Source organism: Triticum dicoccoides, chromosome 7A (genome assembly GCF_002162155.2).
Source record: "Triticum dicoccoides isolate Atlit2015 ecotype Zavitan chromosome 7A, WEW_v2.0, whole genome shotgun sequence".
Classification (NCBI taxonomy): Eukaryota; Viridiplantae; Streptophyta; class Magnoliopsida; order Poales; family Poaceae; genus Triticum; species Triticum dicoccoides.
Window position 1 is genome coordinate 270818217 of NC_041392.1, and position 14202 is coordinate 270832418.

General features: G+C 47.3%; 2 protein-coding genes across 2 annotated transcripts; one reads left to right on the top strand and one right to left on the bottom strand.

The window, feature by feature from the left end:
- Nucleotides 1-797: 797 nt before the first annotated feature.
- LOC119333451 (CASP-like protein UU-1) lies at nucleotides 798-1644 on the top strand. The gene is made up of 3 exons (XM_037606338.1): nucleotides 798-982; nucleotides 1136-1238; nucleotides 1377-1644. The coding sequence occupies exons 1-3, from the start codon at nucleotides 798-800 to the stop codon at nucleotides 1596-1598; spliced, it is 510 nt and encodes a 169-aa protein (XP_037462235.1). The 3' UTR covers nucleotides 1599-1644.
- Nucleotides 1645-1793: 149 nt separating this feature from the next.
- LOC119330418 (zinc finger protein CONSTANS-LIKE 14-like) lies at nucleotides 1794-5908 on the bottom strand. Its single transcript, XM_037603527.1, has 4 exons — nucleotides 4883-5908; nucleotides 3472-3699; nucleotides 2212-2489; nucleotides 1794-2120 (listed from the first exon to the last, which is right to left on the bottom strand). Exons 1-4 carry the CDS (start codon nucleotides 5729-5731, stop codon nucleotides 2003-2005), a joined length of 1473 nt encoding a protein of 490 aa, XP_037459424.1. The 5' UTR covers nucleotides 5732-5908; the 3' UTR covers nucleotides 1794-2002.
- Between the last annotated feature and the right edge of the window lie 8294 nt (nucleotides 5909-14202).

A 14202-nucleotide genomic window follows, 5' to 3' on the forward strand; every position in this document is an offset into this window, starting at 1 on the left:
CCGTTTTTGTTAGGTTCCACGTCTTGGTTGGGGCTATGTAGCAGCAACGATGTCCCCCAGTAATAATAATGTCTCCCATATTCTATCCACGCCCCGATGGTGCATCTATCATCGGAGGGCATGTGAAGGTGTCTCCGTCAGATCTCGCGGGATTCGATCGGTGCTGGTCTTCACTGGATATGTTTGGATCCGATCTTCATTCGTCTTTGTTTGGGTGTTTACATGTATGATCCTTCCGATATACGAATTTCTTCATTGGTGATGGTTGTTGCTCTGGTGCGCTGGTCTTATGAGGGTCTCAGCACGACGACTTCCTGGTTGTCTATTACAACAAGGTTTGCCCAACTTTGACGCGAAGGGCGATGACGGCGGTGTGCCTTCTGATTGCTCCAGTGTTTGTAGTCGTCGCGAGGTGATCCACGGAACTGGTTGTAATTTTTATTACCTGTGGTGTTCTTTGTACTCCCATGATGAAATATGAATAGATTGGAAGTTACTCGCTAAAAAAAAAGAATTCCGAATAAAAAATCAGGAGATATTTGCATCTTGGCATTTGAATTCAGTTTGTTCTGAATGAAGCTGGAGAAGGTACGTAGATTGAATGGGAGTCGTACCTCCGGTGGACTCATTTGGATTAGGTTACGGGCAAGTCTCCCCAGACATTTGCAAAGAAGCATCCTCTGTCCATATATAGATTCAACCATAATTCCTCCAAGCCTTCTCTTTGTCCGATCGGTTTTTCATCCGGCGCGCGTGGGCTGACACCGCCGCATATGACTCGTCGCGCCTCCGTCGCCATGGTGGAACTGGAGTCGCAGGACGCGGCGACGATGAATGTGGCCTCCGCGAAGCACGTCACGGCCACCGTGGCGCTGCGTGTCGGGGCCGCCGTCGCGTCGCTGGCCGCCGCCGTCCTCGTCGTCACCAACCGGCAGGAGCGCTGGGGGGTGGAGGTCAACTTCACCATGTTCGACGTCTGGGTGTACGTACCATCGCCAATCTCTCGCCATGCAGCTAGCGCATGCTCCTTCCTTCGTTCACTCGTTAGTTAGATCGATCGGTCTTGATCTCCCGTGTGCTTCTGCAACCAGCGAATCGAGCGTGTCTGATCGGTTCTTGTTTCGTGGGTGAGCAGGGCATTCGTGGCGACCAACTTCTTCTGCACAGCATACTCGCTGCTGACGGCCATCTTCGTCAAGAAGCTCATCGGCAAGCGCTGGCTGCACACCGTGGACCAGGTAACGTTACGTACGGCAAGAAGGAAAAAAATTCCATCTAAGCTAGTATAGATCATACGTCCATGCATCTGTGTTCGTGTACCCTCATCGATCTCGACCGACGGACGGCATCGTCGTTGTCTGCTTTGTTGCGTGCAGCTGGTGGTGAACCTACAGACGGCGGCAACGGCGGGCGCAGGGGCCATCGGGTCGGTGGCTATGTGGGGGAACAAGACCAGCGGGTGGTACGCGGTGTGCCGCCTCTACCGGAGGTACTGCGACGTCGGCGCGGTCGCGCTCGCGCTCTCCTTTGCCGCCTTCCTCTCTCTCGGCAGTGCCTGCGCACTCTCCCGTTACCCCAGGGCGCCGGCCAGGCACTGACCAATCACTTAGGAGCAATAGCAGCACCTTGATATGTTCAAGTTCTTATCATCAGATCATGTAAAGAGTTCTTAGGAGTACATTGTTTGTCGTTTTGGATCTCAATTACTACGTAGTTGGTAGGTTAAGCAGCGGTATCCATTCATGAAATCATGAGCATGGAAGATGAGACGCATATATGCACCGTATATACCATTGTGTAAAATTAAGCTCGCTATTTATGTGTTCTGAGGAGAAAAGGAGAGGTCTCTTACAAAAGAAACACACCGTGAATATGATCCTCTGGATCACGATGCTGAAAACGACGACGACACAAAAAATAGCTGAGCAATGCACGGCATCATGCGTAGGTGCGGCGCAGGATGTCATCTCCGTGCTGCGAGTAAGGAAGAAGGCTAGCTCGCTCATCCGCCATTGCTGCCGGCATTGAGCGCTTCATTCGACTTGACAAAACGGCCTTTCACCCGCTTCCGGGTATCCGCCCTCAGCTTCCGGGACTCATACCGGATGTGCTTCTCGTACCTGCAGGGAGCACCAGAAACGCATGAGAAAATTACAACCGTCTATGAGTGATGAAGACAGGTTATCTATCTGTTCATCGGTTCATTCATGCCTGCGATTCTTCCTCTTCTCTTTGTACCGCTGCATCGCGCTGTCCCTGTTTAGCGCGAGCGTCTCGCTGTCGATCCTTGCGGCAGGCCTCTCGGGTCCAGTCGGGACGATTGTTTGATCACCAAAGGAGATCTCCCTAGCGGGAGCTGCTCCTCTGTCATGGGAAGAGCTCCCCAAGGCCCCTCCTGAAGCAGGCACATGGCTGCCGGAGGTTGTTGGGCCATCCATCGTCGAGGTGCATGAGCTTACCTTCATTCGCTTGTTGCTCGCCGTGCTAACCTGCAAAGGTAAAAGATGACAAGAACTATATCAACAAACGTACCACAATTGCAAGAGCAGACACAGAAATTTTCGCTGATGGAGACTCTACTTCTCTACAATGATGCAAAACAAATAACACGTGGTGGGCCTTTACATACAGCGAATTATCAGGGCTGACAAAATTGCCCCTTGATGTTTCGCAAAGAAACAAGATGACCCATGAATTGGTGGACCAAAGGAGCATGGAACAAGGATCTGTATGGTGGCCTATAACTATCACCGCGATTGAGAGCACCTAAAGCCTTCACACTAAATGGGACCATATAGCCAACTTTCACAAGAACAGCCACTTCAAAGATAAGATGTTTGCCCCCCAAAAAAGAAGATAAGACTGAATTAGGAACGCAGCAGCCTGAATGCACTCAAGAGAAAGTGGCACATCAACATCAGCGAAAGATCTGTTACATTGTCAACTGGAAAGTTAATAGCCAAGAGGAACGACAGTGCGCGGATGGGATGTCAGTATCCCCATGAATATGCACATTTTCAGCAGGTTCAGGTCGAGCAGTTCCTTTCAGTATCTTGTCAACATTGAATTTTGATCAACGGCTACTAAAATTACCCTTAACTAATTGCCTGGTATCTGAATTATCTAATGCACGTGGCTTTTATCCCTGTTGCTTACAAAGGAATAAAAGCCAATAACCGCTGAATGCAAACTAGAGGACTCCTTGTATTTGTAAACAAGGCGTATCCTAGTAGAGCAGTCATGTTTAGACTTTGCTGCTAGGTATGAGGTTATAGCACTGTGTACAAAATATTAAAAATTTGCATGATGCATGTGAGATCTTGTCGATGCAAATGCACGGGCTATTAACACCATTGTGGCGTGTCGCCTTATGCACTTTATGCCGGGGACTTTTTTTTTCAAAAAGAGGGTGAACACCCTTGGCCTCTGCATACTGAATGTAGTGGATAGACATAGGGGGGAATAACTTACATTTTTTGATGGCACTTGGCAAATATTTGTTGACATGATATCTTCAGCAGCTGCACCATATCCTGAGTCATAAATATCTTCCAGATCTTTCGTTGTTCCACAAGAAATCTCCTTGAGCATGTCACTGTAACTCTTGATCATAAAGCCTCCATTGTTTGAACCAAATCCAATCTCATGTGCAGTCTTTTCATTGTGGTTCCTTGATCTTCCTAAATTGAAATCCCATATCTGCAGATAGCAAGTACTGAACTGTCAGGGCTTTCCACAATAAGCACATTCCAGAAAAATATTGACGAAAGTCAGAAGATTTTGAAGCATATCCAATTATAAGGAAGTGATTCCTACAAACCTATCCTTTTGCCGATGCAAACTCTACAAGCAAACACAGGCATACCGAATACTATTATCGGGTGAATGAAAACTGTATAGATAGCAATGTCGATGTAGTCAGCAGATTGAATAAATACTGTTTGCCATCAGGCGATGTATTCCATGTTCAAAAAGTCAAATACTCAAAAGAATCTAGTAACGTGCCAAATCATACAAAGTACACTTCTTCATATCGCGATAGCAACACGCCAACACCAGCTCAGAAATTCCAGTCTAATTTGCACTGTTGGTAGAGGAGAATATACCATTCATTATCAGCCAACCTGCGCATTCAGTGTCCTAAAACAACCCGGTCCATGAGCCTCCATGGCAACTGCATTCTACTCCCCTTTCAAGTTGAAAGACCCGTGCCATAAATGGTGAGGGAATAAAGGGCAAATTTATCTCTACTCAAAACTAGTGAAACCAATCACTTCTCTGGCTGACAAAATCTAGGACAAAATTAGAGCGAATAAAGGGCAAATTTATCTCTACTCAAAACTAGTGAAACCAATCATTTCTCTGGCTGACAAAATCTAGGACAAAACTAGAGCCTGATAGTCCGTGAGAACCACAGGAGAGGAGACCCTCAGGTCACGTACAAAGAAATGGACGCTAAACTCTGATAACTTTGGAACCGGCACCTTGTTATTCATCTGAACGCCAATAGGTTTTCCATGACCTACCAGAGATCATGAATTCATGATTGCATTCCATGATCTGAATGATCAATGGATTAACCGGGAACTGCACAAAGTAGCAACGACCATGTAGCCTTCAAAAACCTGTTTGATGATCTATTGTTGTTTGCTCAGAAAATTAAGATCAGAACATTTCTCGTGTGACCGAGTAGTGTTACAAAACATGTGATGTTAATGTGTGTTTGGCTACCACGATGCGGCTACCTGAAGGCAATGCAACTAATTTAGTCATTCATTAAGACGCCAACAAAACATTTTATTAGTACAATTGACATGTAAATTGTCTGAACACCAACAATTGATTTATTTGTTTGCATAATATTATTCTCATGTTTTTTTACCTGGGTGGGTGGCACTGATGAGGGTGGGGCGAACTCCCATCGAAGTTGCTCTTCGTCGTCGTCACGGAGGCGGTCGTTGCCGATAAGCTCGGCGCAGTGAGCTGACGGCATCATCAGCAGGGACGTGTACGGACACGGTACCTCCGGAGCAGGAGGCAGCGGTGGGGGAGCCTGCTTGTCAGGCAAGCGCCCGCTAGCCCCGGCGGAGGACCGGCGAGGAGTCCTGGGGCTCAGATCCGAGTACCCCTGCGGCTGCGATGTCTCCGTCTCTCGCCGCGCCATCTCGGCGAGCTGGTGGCACAGCGCTTCCCCCTTGAGGGGCCGGCCGCCGCCTGCCGAGACGGCCACCTCCGGCGGGTTGCAGGGCACGTAGAGGTCGCGCATCTCGGGGTCAACCAGCATGGAGTAGTCCAAGGAAGAGAAGAAGAAGGCATCCTCATCCTCTTGGTCGCCGCCGCCGCCGCCGAGGCCGCAACCGAACGCGGCGGCGGCGCCGGCGCCAGGGAGGAGGTCGACGCCCCACGAGGCGGCGAGCTCGGACGCGGCGGGGCAGCCCGCGAAGCCCACCACGGGCACGCGCGCCGCGCCCTCGCACCCGCCGTCGCAGTCGGCGCAGAGGAAGGCCGGCTCGCCTCCCCCGGCCGCCACGCGCGCCGCGGCCGGGCGGGCCGCGCAGCCGGCGCAGAGCGGCGCGCGCACGTGCTTCCGCGAGAGCGCGTTGGCGGCGTGCACGTGGCGGTCGCACGCCACGCAGAGCCGCGCCGCGTCGGCCCGGCAGTGCAGCGCCGCCGCCGCCTCCCCGCAGTAGTCGCACGGCCAGTGCTGCCTCGTCCCCACGCTGTCCTTCATGGCCAGCGTCCGGCACGCCACACCACACCACCCGAGCCGAGGAGAGAAGCCCGCGATGCCGGAGGGAGGGAGGGGGTCGGCGGAGGTGGGTCAAAAGGCGGGAGAGCGAGAGGGTGTGCCGCTTCTTATCGCCGCGCGCTTTAGCTTATGCAATCCGAAGCGGGGCTGCGACTGCGAGGGTATGGGACAAAGCGAGGGAGAGGAGGAGGAGGAGGAGGAGGAGGAGGCCCATCCGCTGCGCCGTGCCGAACACCGATGGCACGGCATTCTCTTTCCACGTGCCGCCCCATGATTTCGCTGAGGTGGCGGGGCCGCGGACGTGGGACCGGTTAGGCAGTGAGTTAGCGGTGTCGGAAAATATCTAGCGGAGCTCGCTGAGGTGGCGGGCTGGGGAGGGGGCTGGGACGCTGACACGGTGGGACATGGGTAGTGGGTCTCGATGCGGTGCAAAGAAGTATACGTAGGACTCCTAAACTGCTGAGAAAAATCACGATTTTATTTTCGGGAGAAAATGACGATTAAAGCAAGCTCGCACATGGAGCTTATTATCTCGAGCTCACGTGCAGCCTTATGAGTAGTAAAAAAAACTCTGAATGTTTTTGATAACAAATACTCCTACTAGTATTGTTGAATATTCTATGTAGTGCAAATGTTCGTGAAAAATAACATTAGGAATGTTTTTCCTTCATTAAAATTTGCACGTACTCCCTCCGTACGTAAAAACTTGTCCCTTAAATGGATGTATCCAGCACAAGTTAGTGCTCGATACATCCATTTGAAAAACAAATTTGGGACAAGTTTTTTCGGACGGAGGGAGTATGTAGGAGTTGAACATTCAACAATATTTATTGTATTTCCTAAAAAATTATTTGTTGTAAAGAAGTTCAGAATTTTTTTTGGCCTGCAAAAAAAGTTTAGAATTTCTGAAAAAATTACCTTTTTTACGATTAGAAAAGCACATTCGTGCATGCTTTTTTTTAAGACTTGTAAAATGGTAACTTGATGCTGAGGAGCAGTAAAGATAAATCAGAAGAAAATAATATGTTTTCTCTTTATTAAGAAATGGTCTTTCGAAATAATATCTCATCATATATGTAGAAATGTCTAGTTACTAGTAAGACTAAGAGATAATTAATTGTTCATCATATTGTTATTGTTATCTCTAGATTGCATGGCAGGTTTAAGATATGACCTTATTAAGCACTATATATACATGCCATAATAGGCATGTTAAGCTACTGCGGCTCGTCGTTTTCTTCAAACAGTTATAGCAGATGTGCCTTATTTGCAGCCTCGAAAAATCGCTTTGGAGTGTGCTCCATAATTTGTAGAGGTTGTGAAGGTTGTGCGCAAACAGAGAGTCCCATGACTCAAATTCGATATTTTGCGGATCCATCCATCAGTGTCTATGTTTGTTCTGCACATAAAGAAATTGAACATTGCATTGATAATTATATTGTGTCGTTGAACATCACATGGAAATCGAAATTGACCTGGACCGACAAATAAAAATTGAACTAGAATGACTAATCAAAATTAACAGAGCAATTTGAAACATGATGTTATTCCATTAGATTCCTCCTCTGTTTGGAAGTGTCCTCACGTTAGGACGAGGCTTCAAGCGCTTCCACATGTGCTTTGATGTGGTCGAGGTACCATTGGGCTTCTTGGATGCGGGCGAGGGACACGGTCTTGTAGCCATAATGACTGTGGCTTCTACTTCTTCCAAGATGTCTTCCATCACGCAGGAGAAATACCAGCAGGGAGCAGGGAGACGATTGGCCCCAACGCCTAATTCAGTCTCTCGGAACACGGTGGCTTGGACCCACTCATAGTAATTCTTGGAACTTTCGTTCGATGCGCTTCTCTTCGATCTCGTTGAGGAAGGTCCATGAGGAGGGTCTGAGCGCGACATATCACAAGCAAGGTGTAGGGTAATATAGTCAGTAGGAAAGGGAAAGATGATTCAATGTGGCGGCGAGTGGAGAGTATCAATTTATATAGTCGCGCTTTGGCAGAAAAATGACCTGAAAAGGGCGCACTCTGGCGAGAAACAAGGCAAGGAAGGCGTGCCGATAGGCAACAACCATTAATGGGTGCTTTTACTGGTGGAAACCGGTACCATGGGAGTCGTACGAACGACTGACATTGGCAGGAGAGCAAGAAAATGGATGAACTTTCACCCTTGTGTGTGACGGTTTGATATGGAATGCGCTCCATATCATCGTCCCCATTCTAAAAATATGAAGACTCCCACCCGCTATTTGGAGCTTGCTCCAAAAATTATGGAGGCAGAGAGTGATATGGTGAGTCGGGTAGATCCTTTTCTTGGGCTCGAGCCCCATACTGACAGTTACTGTGGCGACGTAGCCATTTAAAAAGCTCTAGTAGAGCCATTCTTAGGATGCAACTAGGGGAAAGACGCATTTTACCAGCGGCCACACTAATTTACATCCATTTCAGTTGTGGCAAAATTAAACAGAGATTTTGAAAAGCTCCAAGGGCAAAAAGGAAGGCATAAAAAGTTTAGAAGAAGACAACTATATAGAGTTTTGACATTACTACTCCTTCACATGCCCTGCGTCAACATCTCGACCAGTGGAAACCCAACTCAAACATGCATGTTTATAACAGATCTAGTTGTAGGAAGGCGAGGCAGCGGCGGCTCCCTAAAGATGGAATAAGGTCCTTCCCATCTAGCCTCCCTCCCGGCAATGCATCTAGCATCGCCGAAGGGGGTGTGGAGGTGTGTCTCCCGCGAATCTCGTGGTATTCAGTTTGTGTTGGTCTTTAGTAGATCTCCATATATCCCGTCTTCATTCGTTTGTCTATATGTTGCATCCTTTCGATCTACACTTCTCTTCATCGGTAGTAGTTGTTCTGGTGCGCTGGTCATGTGGGGCCTTAGCACGACAACCTCCAGACTGTCTGCCACAACAAGTTTGGCCCCGCCCGAGGGAGGGAGATGACAACGGCGTGCCTTAGGCTCACTCTAGTGCTTGTAGTCGGCGCTAAGAGGTCTACAAACCTAGGTGTAATATATTTATTCCTGGTGTTCCTTTTACTGCCATGACAGATGATGAATTGGCCAGAAGTTTTACATGCAAAAAATACGTCTTGCAAAATGTATTAGCTTCCCTTCATAATTATTTCTTGCAAAAGTAAACCTGGTCTATTAAAAAGTTCAAGAAGAAATACAAAGCATCCCAAACATAATAAAAATTACATCGAGGCTGATGGACTACCAAACCACAACTAGAACGAGCCGCTGATTTGCCATTGTCGTAGCTCCTATATGGGAGCTGGCCTAAACTTCTCGATGATTGTTGGAAATCTTCATGCAGGTGCCCCTAAGGACCAACGTTCGGAAGGTGAAATCGTTGTTGTTGAACCATTAAATCACGTCGCCGTGTACGCACGACAAGAAACCCTAACCTTATCGCCTCGAGTAGTAGGAAGAAATTTATGTTGGCGCTCTTTCTAATTTGTTCTGACATATGAACTCAAAAAGGCTCATGGCCCAGAAGACTGACTCGAAGACAACACTTACCATCCGCCCGAACACCGTACATGCGAGGACTAAACCCTAATATATCTACTATCTAGAGCAGAGGCACCATAATTCCCCTCCCCTCATCGGAGCAGTGGGCCGATTGCAGGCGAATCCACAGAATCGACGATGAAGATCAAGGAGAGAAAGGTGAAGTCGTAGAAGCCTTACGAGAGTGAAAACAAAGAATCACATATCTTCTTTATTTTCCAGACGTACCATTGGATCAACTCCATCCTCTAATTTTGACACGACCTCCGGAAATATTTGAGCACTAAGGACAACTCCAACGAAGGGACACATTTCGTTCGTTCGGGTCGGCACGGACAAAAATCACGGCCCAATGTGCCGATGTCAATGGACATGCGTCCATTTTCTTGTCCGCTGCGGCCCATTTTCGGCCCAAATTTAGGCCGAGCTTGCGTCCACGCGGATGCCCGCAGTTCCCTCCTCTTGTCCCCCTAGCCCACCCGTTTGTGGCACAATGGCCATTGTTGACCTTCCCTCCTCCACACTAACTCCTTGGCCTGGTGGCCCTCGCTGCCGCCACCCATTTCTGGCTAATTCAACACCACCCCAAGCCATGCGAGCGCATCCACTGAACGCCCCACCGTTGCTGCTTGCCACGGCAATCACCAGCATTGTGGCCCTTTTCCCGCCGCCATCCGAGTACTACTAGGCACGCCTTCCTCAGGGTCCCCGACATCCCTCGGCACACCCCCTCTTTCTCCACGGATAATGCTGGAGGGCATGTGCTTGGGCAAGCTTGCTGCGGTGGTCCAAGGACGGTACCGACGTTAGCCTCCGATGCCTCTCACAAGGTGTTCGATCATTTTCCCGGCCGAGGCTCCTCAATGCCCACATATGGTACGTATTCATCACTCTGAGGGAGCAATGGTCGATAACTCAGATGAGTTTTTTTAGCAACATCCTATGTTCATTGTCCGACAATGAGTCCAGGAGGTAGTGATGGGGTGTGCTAATTACCTTCAAATGCAAGTTGGATCCCCTTGGAAAGGTTGGCTTCTCCTCTTATCAGAAATGTATTATAGTTGTTCGGATGCTTGCGTATGCCCAGTGATCTTGTGGATGAGTATGTACACATGAGTGAGCCCATGTGCGTTGAGGCATTGGGCATGTTCTGCAAAGCTGTGGTTGGAGTATTTGGCCCGGAGCACTTGAGAGGACCAAATGTTGCGGATACAGCTCGTTGTTAGCAATCAATGAATTGAGGTGCTTTGCACTGATACTTGGAAGCATGGATTGTATGCACTGGGAGAAGAAGAACTACCTATTTGCTTGGCAGGGGCAATAATCTTGCATGGTCATACTTGAAGCCGTGGCATCACAAGATCTTTAGATTTGACGCTCTTTTTCGGCATGGCAGGTTCTCACAATGACATCAACGTGCTTCAGCGCTCTCTGGTGTTCGCTATGCTTTCAGAATTTCAATATCCAAATGTCAACTTTGACGTCAATGGGCACCAATACAATAAGGGAACTACTTAGCTGATGGTATCTATCCTCGGTTGTCTATGGTTGTCAAGACAATCTTCGAGCCCATAGGGGAGTAGAAGGCTAGGTTTTGCCAATAACAAGAGAGTGCTAGAAAGGATGTGGACCGTGCTTTGGTGTGCTCTAGTCATGATGAGCTATTGTTCGGCACCCTGTTATAACATGAAGCCCCCAGAAGATGTGGGAGGTAAGATATGCCCTGGGAAAAGGAACACGTACTGTGTATATGCGCTAGCACATGATCCCGTACGAAAGCAAGCGATGATCAACAGGAAGCTTAACTTTCCACGTAAATTGCGATGCTTGAAGCACCACCCTGCCTAAGTTACCTACGAGTTGACTTCATCAATGGAGAAACAATGAAACCGTCCGATAGTGCATTATGCCGACACGCAGCCTTATGGGGAGTGATGTTTGCCCATATATCACTGTCGACGACGCTGTCTACATCCTATCGGACGTTCATTGCACCTCCTAACTTCCGTGGCGTGTTATATTCTCAAAGAAAAAGTGTACTACTCGATTCATGCTTTGTTAGACCCCTCATATTTAGTGTCAAATTTTGACCGTAAATTTACTAATTAAATATATATTATATGCTGGTTTTAAATACAAATTCAATAATATACTTTTATGATATAAAAATTATACTCCTTCCGTAAACAAACATAAGAGCGTTCAGATCATTAAAATAGTGGTCTAAGAGTTCTTATATTTCTTTACAGAGGAAGTATGTTATTAATTATATAGATGATCAATATTTTTATTTTTTAGAAAATAGATGATCAAAATTTGATCTAAAATATGAGAGGAGCGAATAAACCTGGACGGAGCAAGTATGGATGACGCGAGTAAATTTGTATCCCAGTTCGTAGCTTTTAGGTAAGTATACATGCATATTCAGTTCAAGAAAAGTATACATGCATATTAGGGCTCATTTGATTCGCAGGATTCTAAAATACGGGAATAGAAAAACTATAGGATTGAAGTGACATGCTCACTTGAATCATATGGGACTAGCAAGGAGTGTTTGTTGACACAGAAAAAGAAAGAAATTGTAAAAAGAGGTTGAGTGGATGTTAGACTTCCTATAAAAGCCCCCGCAAAAAAAAGATTTCCTATAAAATATAGTATAGACAATTCCATAGGAAAACATTCTATGGGATCCAATCCTATTAATAGGACCAATGTAAGAAAAATTCTTAAGGATTTAAATCCTCAAAAACCCTATAGAATTCCTTTGAATCAAAGAACCTCTTAGTCTTCTGACTTTGCTATTTCTAAGCCTAGTCTCGTGTGAGGAATAGGCTAACACGCAAAAATCAATTCTGCCGGTACATATGGAGAACGCCTTTTGAGTAGATTGATCACGTGCTGGTTTGTTTCTCGCTCTGGTCTGGTGGGGTTGGAGGTTGGACGCTTTCATTGTCGACACTTGCACCAATCAGTATGGCGCCGCATCTCTTGTTATTGCACAAGATATGCAATAGACACCAGTGGCAATGGTCCTCTCGCTCACAAGATATGCACAGGAAGGAATGGTCCCTCCCTGTGGCATGTCATACGCCCAGTTTGGAGCTTTAATTCTAATCAAACACGGTACGACATGTAGACGTTTTTTCCTCGACATAAAAGAGGACGACTTCTGTAAATGTTGACGTGCAACAATACATGCCAACTACTGTGTGCACTGTGGAGCATGATGCTCTTTAATTAAAGATTAATCACCCACGCCTCGCAAAAGAAAAGAGAACAGTCCCCATGGAAAATTCCAAGAGTCAACGAGGTTGACGTCAAACGAACAGCCAAAAGGCCAACACGTACACCTAAATCTGCAGTGCAGCACCCTGGAAATGGAAAGTTACCGTGAGAGTACGTACAGCTTTCCAAAAATGCCGCCTGGGTCTACCTCTCGGGTCTCGGCACGAGCAGCAGCGCAGCGCATAGGATCCAGACAAAATACCGACCGTGCATGCGCCATGCATGGGGCCGCGCTGAGCTGGCGCAGACAGCCTCTCGAAGCATCCCGGCTCTTCCGTACGGCCCCTGTTGTTAATCTAATGGTAGTCCGGTGCTAGAACAAAACTAGCTTTGCCGCTTTAGACAGACAGCCAGACTTTGATTATACAGTAAGTACTGCAACCATATCTCCGGATTGACATGTTCGCCACTAAACAATTGCACGTGCCCACTAACTGCTACTCATACCTAGGGTTCACATGCAGGTCGCCTACTAGTTCGTCTCGTAACAAGGATCGCACATGGACGCGCGGGCGTCCAGGAGGCATAAGCGAAAGTGTAACATCCGATTGCTCCGCTCAGGTAGCCGTCGAGCGATGCCTACGGTCTAGCAAATGCGTGTGTAGCCCACTTTTGTTTATTTCGACGTGCAACCAAGATTCAGCACTTCAGTCTGAACAAAGTTATCCAACATATTCAAGTTGTGAGATTTCTGAAGGTGTTCCGTACGACGCCTAAGCGCACGTATCATAGTGTTATGTTAGAAATGCCATCCAGGATAACTAATGAAGGTGAAAGAAAAGAAATGGACTTTTAGTTGTGAGATTTCTTAGTTACGATGAACTTTTAGAACAGGTACAATCCAAGATATTTACGGCGTCGGTAGATTCCCAATTTCTGTTATCATTCGTCCTATTACTCGCTTTTAATTTCTTCATATTGTGAGAGACTAATTTTTTTGTCCATCTAGTCGATCACTCAAACGAACTTGACCCACATGGAAGGCTCTCTTCGTCGTGTTCTTCATCTTCCTTCTTTTTCATTCCATGTTGTCAACGGCAACTTTTCATCACTATATGATGTCCATGAGCTAGTTAGGACCTAGGATAGATGATCCACATATACAATTTGACAATTCACCAAACATGATGTACACATATGAAGAAGGAGTCAAGAAAGTAGATGAAAAAAAATCGTTATTCATGGTCTACGGTTTGGGTACTTCTTCATGTGAGTAAGGTCTTATCATCTTCCTTCTCCTAGTGACACGATGACATGGTGCAAAACACAATGAATCATCGAAATAGGCGATGGCGGCCGACTGCCATGTTTTTTAGTACAAAAGAACTGTACGTGATGTTTCTCCTGTGTAGGTGCTCATCTGGTCATGATGTTGCTCTTCACATGGTCGGAGTGCCTGGGAGAAGTGCCTCGTGGCCGGAGGCAACATGTAAGACACAAAACTAAAAAAAGGAACACTCATTGGAATCTCGCCGCACGCGGTGGGGCTGACGGGAGGTGCCAAGGACGACGGGGTGAGCCGAAGGGTGACCAGTGAGAGGTGGGAGGCGATGATAGTGCCCTCGAGCGACACTATCTGTACCTCATTTTTACTGTGAAGTGCTTCTCCTACGGAAAATATGGGCCAATGGGGCCAAAAAATGGG